General features: G+C 49.4%; 1 protein-coding gene across 1 annotated transcript; it reads right to left on the bottom strand.

Annotated features, from left to right (window-relative positions):
• Nucleotides 1–1,856: 1,856 nt before the first annotated feature.
• LOC149350023 (uncharacterized) lies at nucleotides 1,857–5,586 on the bottom strand. The gene is made up of 2 exons (XM_089576841.1): nucleotides 4,441–5,586; nucleotides 1,857–2,458 (listed from the first exon to the last, which is right to left on the bottom strand). The coding sequence occupies exons 1-2, from the start codon at nucleotides 4,663–4,665 to the stop codon at nucleotides 2,210–2,212; spliced, it is 474 nt and encodes a 157-aa protein (XP_089432967.1). The 5' UTR covers nucleotides 4,666–5,586; the 3' UTR covers nucleotides 1,857–2,209.
• Between the last annotated feature and the right edge of the window lie 753 nt (nucleotides 5,587–6,339).

The raw sequence follows: 6,339 nt of genomic DNA, 5'->3' as shown, positions 1-6,339 counted from the left end.
TTGGCGAAGCGATCTGCAACAAGGCAGTAGAGCGGGGTTCAGACGATGTGCATTCACGTCGTCACCACTGCCATGTCGCAACGAGTCGCAACGCCAGCAGGAAACAAGCATCGCTATACACTGTAAACAAAAATAAACCGAAATGGGAGTTTAAATGGTGGACGCCCACCTTTAAACTCCATATGTGCAAAAACTTACTCCATCAATATGGAGTAAAAATGTTCTAAATGACCTATTTTACTCACTGCACTCAGTAATGAGGTATAAAGGAGGATTTTCCTCCTTATAACTTCCATTTTTAAATGTTTCTTGGTTTCAATGCCCCCCAAGTCCTCAATGGAGTAAAAAAAAACATCAATTTGTGCAATCCGCACCGCCCCCTAGCCTCTCGTCTGCTTCTAGCCAGTCGTCTGATAATGGCGGTGAGTGACGACCGCTTGGTTAGCATCATCGCTGGATCTCTGCTCTCTTCTGCTCCTTCACGGGCGCCTGCCCCGGTACAAGATATCGGCTTGTCACCGTTTTCCGTTGCAGTAATCTGCTTAATTAAATGGTTCCTGTGAAGCCTCTAGTGCTCTAACCACACCTGACCTTCATATGTTAGTGTCGCCATCCCGTTACAGCCCCGCTTAGGCCTAATTCTCACAGGCTTTTTTCAGTGTGGTTCCCGCAATTTGTTGCAACAGATTATGTGTTGCATGAACATGGAATTGTGATAGAACATAGCGTCAATGCTGAGCTCTTGACTGAGCTGATGAGGCTACATTTTTCTTCAGTCGTATTGAAAAGCCACGCCCTATTGAAGTGAATAGGAAGGCAAACATGGGCATTCCAAACTACCATCAGGGGTGTTTTCAACTTTTCTGCTCGGGTTTTTAGTCAAATATAGCGTGGAGCATGACCGTGAAAACTACCTCGTGACTCCTTTTCAGTTGTCAACTATTCATTATAATCTTGCATCCCTTTATCTACGAACATGGCCGACCAAACGAGCTCGTACAGCGAAAGAGACGACAAACAGACGACTCCCACCGCCTACGCCGCCGCTGGGCTTGCAGACGGCGAAAAGAAATGCGTGACGCGGGGTCACATTAGGGCAGTGCAGTTTGCCACGTTGGGTTGCCGGCTGCTCACAGAGCTACTGCCCGTTTCCGCCGCTGTCACTGCTGTCAAAATGGGCCTGAATGAGGATAAATAAACATGACGCCATTGTTGGGCTCCATTTCTGTGGGTAATAAAAAATTTACTCCCTTGTACACCTAAATCCCTCCCTTGTATAAGGGAGCAAATAAAATACTCCATTTATATGGAGTAAATAAAACCTCCTTTCGGGTGTGCACTAGAGGACAAGCCATTTAATTCCTTTTGGGTGTTTTTTTGCTAACAGTTTATGAACTTCACGAAGCTACTCTTAGAGAAACGTCTGCGGGGTAATGTGTCAACTTCTCTGTTTATTTCCTTTTGGTTTTTGTTGGCCGTGCGACGGTCGGTCGAGAAGTGAATATGACACTCAAAGTGATTTGAAGCACTGCACAGAAGAAAAAAAAGTAAAGCAAAACTTTTTATCAAGAGTTGTGTCTGCTTTCTCGTGCTGCGCGAGAGAAGCTGACGGAGTGTTGTCGACAGAAGGGACGCGTGTCGCAAGAGAATCGCACCGCTTCGTGCGCAAAAGACAGGCACAATTCTTCAGTACCGCAAAATAAACCTTGCCGTCCCCGCACCCTCCACCCATTCCCATCTTTCCCAGCTTCCAGTCCAAATTGTTCTCAATTTAGGCAAAGAATGCAAGGTCCATCGAAACTTTGACTGGAGCATCTAGAATATCTCCAAAGGAAAGCAGTGACCACAAAGAGACGTGCGTTGTAAAAATACATATATTTATTTGCAAATAAATAACGGATGATGTGACTAGGAGCGCGTCGGCTTCTATATATGGAATAGGTTGTGAGAGAATGGCTCATGATCGCAATAAATAACGTGAAACAATGACGGACGAAGCACAGTCAATAAATAACGAGCAGGTGGGTGCGACGGCACACGCGCCGAGTGAGCTGAAGAAGCCATCACGTGGCCGGCGGCCCTGTCCGGCCAGAATGGAGACAGCAGGAGGCGCGACGGCCTCTCGTGCCGCCGCCGGGCGAGTCGAGGTACTACGGTGCGTTTGCGTGCAGAGCGGGGTCGCTTGTCCATCTCTAGGAGGCGTACTGCATCAGCGAATGCGGTCGTACTTGGATCGGCACTCGCACTCGGTGTGGTTGTCGAAGGCTAGCGACTCCAACTTTGGGCGGAGTCGCTGGTTTGGGTCTGCCAGCTCCTGCCCACTGGCGTCCAGCTCGGCCACCAGGAACCTGCGCTCCACGACTTGGATGGCCTTGGGCTGGCAGTGCTCGTCCTCGAGGTCGCAGCAGGCCGTGTCCGGGGCACACCGGTGAACCACTGTGCAGTGTGGCTCGTAGCGCTGCAGAAACACGAACAAAAAAAACGGAGGCGGTGGTTAGGCAAGCCATGCACTCTCGTGCAGTGACATGCGCATGTTTCAGGCGAAATGGCGACTGCGTTTTGGAGACCCACGGCGGGGCCCCCCCGTATCTGTCGCTAATGGCGCCGCAGTGGAGTACACATTAGCGCACTGAAAGCTACAGAGTTGGCGGCGCTCTCCGACCGCTTCTGGAAATAGGCGTTCACAATGAATCTAGGAAAGGTAGGCGAAAACTGGCATCCGTGTTGCGAAAAACCCGTCACATTCCTTTTCATTTTGCATTTGAAATCTTGGGTAGAAAATGCTAATAATTCCTACTTTTTCGCTGTTGCGATCCACTGGGAATTGACATGTTACACAGCTGGGGAATCAATATACTGATACGAAGTCACAATATATGTATTTAGTGACTACATAGGCCCTTTAGCTAGTGTGCCAGTTACAGTCGTAAAAAACAAAAAAACATTGCGGCATTTAATAGCTTTAAGTACGCTCAATAAATTCAACCTCAACATAAAATTCAAACGTAATATTTGCTGCCAAGGAGGAGGATCATGATGTGTTGTCAAGAAATAAGTCAAAATAAGCAAACGTGCGGAAGGAAATTAAACATTTTTTCCCGATCGATATAAATACGCGCTTTTATTATTGTTTCCTGAATACTTCTGTAACACCACATGTCAACTCATTGTGACCAGGAAGCCTTCGCACCTCTGCTTACTATATATGCCACACTTCTTGCCAAGAACAGGCCACCTGACGTGGGTCGCGTTGCAATCATACACATATTCCGCCATCACACTAGCGGGCCACGTGTGTGCAGATGTACACAGCCTGCCTCTTGCACGCATGGGCACACGTGCCTGCCATAAGCAATTAGAAAGGTCCTTGTTGTATCCCCAGTGTGTTTATCAAGCTTACCGATTTAGAAGCGCCGATTTTCCACCAGGAAGCGTCGGCGCATGATAACGCGAGCCGTCATGCGTCAACCATGTTTTGGCGGCGAGATGGGAGCTAGCTAAAAGTGCTTTCTTTAAAATAAAGAAAAAAATCATAACGGCGACCTTGAACCGAAAAAATGCGATACATTTCCGTTAAAACGCTCCTTGCTGTTAAAGAGCGCCTTAACTGTATATCAGACCTTGCAGCGAGGGGAGGTTGTACGAACACGCGAATAGAAACGGGGACAGACTGCGCAAAGCGCTGCTGTACCTGTTTTACATCATGTGTTCGCGCATTTCTGTCCCCGGTGGCACGTGTAATTCCCTTGGCACTGTATTGTTCTGGGGGCCAAGCTACGCAGAGGGAGAAAATAACTCACTTCACAACCACCACGGAAGGTGTCAACAATCAACTGGACCACTGCGCAATGTGTTTTTATCCTTGTGTGCCCGATGGGCTCATAACACTGTTCAAGCTCATACTTCACGAGTCAGGTATTAGGTAAAAAAAAAGAAAAACAAAACAAGCAAACGAATGTCTCGAACTATGAGCAGCCGGGGATGGTGTTTAGACGGGTGTCCACTTATATCGCATCTGACCGGCTCCCTTTCGACCAATCACGTTGCCCCCTAGGCCCGCCCATTCAGCAATCGCGCGGCCCACCCGAGGTACACGTGAGATACGCGCGCTCTTTCAGACAAGTTCGTTTTGACATCTACAGTACGAGCATGTGTTCCTCGGAGTACACTAATGGGATGTATGTGCAAAGGAACGTGGCGGTGCATGCGGTCACTTTGTGTCACTCTGCAGCACTTGAATCGCTGCTGCCGTCGCATCGATCTCTGCGTATCCTATGCTTATATCGGAAATACATATGAAGCATCCTCTTCCGCAGCTGTGCGGCGAATATAATTCGAACAATAAACTTTCACCACACCCTCTTCGGTGTGTGAAGTCTACTGACAATAAATGCAGCAATGACAGACTCGCAAGGCAAACTATCCCGGGAGGGCACTCACTTTGCGCTCGTTTGGATAGATGTCTTGCACGCAGATGGTCCTGGGCTGCGGAAGCCTGCAGCGCGCCTCCCGCCGCACCGTCAGCGAATGCTGTCTGGCGAGCTCGTACTCGCGACTGCCGTATTTCTTAGGCGGTCGACACATTCCCACGGCGAAGCACGTGCACAAGACGAGCAGTGCGGTCCAGGCGAGTCCCCTCGCCACACGTTCGTGTTCGCTGGCCATGGCTATTGGCGGTGGGGCAAGTGCGGCTTGCGAGCGACGGTCGCCGAATGGTGAACGACCGGGCGCCCATGATGGTTATATGCCACCGCGTTACCGTGATTGCACTCGGCGCTGGTGCGGCAAGACTGCTTTGCCACCGAGGGCCCGCCGACGCGCGGCGTCTTCCGCCGCGTGATGTCAGGATCCCGGGGAAGCACCAATGAGAGAGGCGTCTCCTTGCGTCATACCAAGGAAACCAGTTTTCCAGGACGACCCGACGCCGGGGCGCGAGGATTGATTCCCTCTGCTGCCCTCCCTCGTGGTCGCGCGCTTCGGACGTGCGCATCTTCCGCGCCCGCCCGCCGCGCGGGCTTTGTTGTGGGGAGAGCCGAGTGCGCGACGCTGCCGGAGCTTTCGCCTTCGTACAAGGCGGGAAGCCTTATGCGGGGTCGGCTCCGATCTGCTCGGCATGTGAGAAAGCTTGAGCGAACTGCCAGAAAGAGGAGGGCTAAGTAGCGAGGGGGCCCTGCTATCACCACGGCGAGATCATTCAGACAGGGGAGCCCTCTTCTCCAACCTCGTAATATGCGTATTCACTGATAATGCGCCCAGACAGCGTTTATCTTCAGGACTGTTTGCAGATGAGACGAGTATTTCGTCACGGCTCCGGACTTAGGCGTCATGAAGCAGCTTTGCAAAGTTACAAAAGAAAAAGAAAATTTGAATACCCAACTTCCAAAACTTCTTCGGGTTTCAACGCAAGGTATAGTATAATGCTCCTCTCAGTTTCTCAAGCTTAGGTTTCTTCTACTCTGCAAATACGGTGTACCACGTTAAGCACCCCTTGTTGATGGTTACATCTCCTGCTCGGGATGATGAAGACGCATTTCCCATACACGAATTCTTCAACAGCTGGGGTACAGTTGAGGCAGCATTGTAGACTGTTCTGTAGCGAGGCATTAAAATACAGTAAGTCTAAAAGCAGACACAGGCGGAGTGCTTCATCCGTGTCCATTTTCAGCCATGCTGGCTCGTCTGCAGAGCACGTTGTGCAAAAGAGACAGGGCGATGAAAACCCAATAGGCCCAACTTTCCGCCTTGTGGAGCAGCAGTGCTACGATCCGAGTGTTTTTGGCTGCGTTCCGCGAAAATGCGTGACGGCTTCCACCTGACAACTTTTCCGCTGATCTGCAGTAGGGTTTTCTTTCTGTTCATTTATTTTCTCGTTGTCTGTTTATTAATTCAACAAGAATTCGATTCCTACTCACCCTTTTCTTTCTAAAGATAGCTGGTGCTGTATGTAAAGCCTCGTTTACAGAGCTCCCTAGGTGTGATCGCATAATCCTGGTTGAACGAGCGGTGTTTAACTGGAGCTTAAGCTCGCCAGTTTCAAAAGAATGAGAACGCGTCAACACGGTGTAGTTCCAAAGGCTGCATTAAGTGACCTGGCCTCGTCAAAAAATAATAACGATAGGAAGGAACCTCGCCTGCAACACCCAAGCAACTCGCATTAAAATAAAGTTCAATAAAGGCGAGTTACAACAATGTCAAAAGTGAGTACAATATAAATGAAAAACAAGAAAACATAAATAAGGAGAAAGTCTCTAATGAGAAAATAAATGAAGATAGTATCAAGCAGAGAGCTCTGGACCTTCAACGTCGCTAAATTCATAACAGCCAATTATTGAGCTGTTA

Source organism: Amblyomma mixtum, chromosome 3 (assembly GCF_055824585.1).
Source record: "Amblyomma mixtum isolate Tamu chromosome 3, ASM5582458v1, whole genome shotgun sequence".
NCBI lineage: Eukaryota > Metazoa > Arthropoda > Arachnida > Ixodida > Ixodidae > Amblyomma > Amblyomma mixtum.
This window is presented reverse-complemented; position numbering and strand designations above follow the sequence as displayed.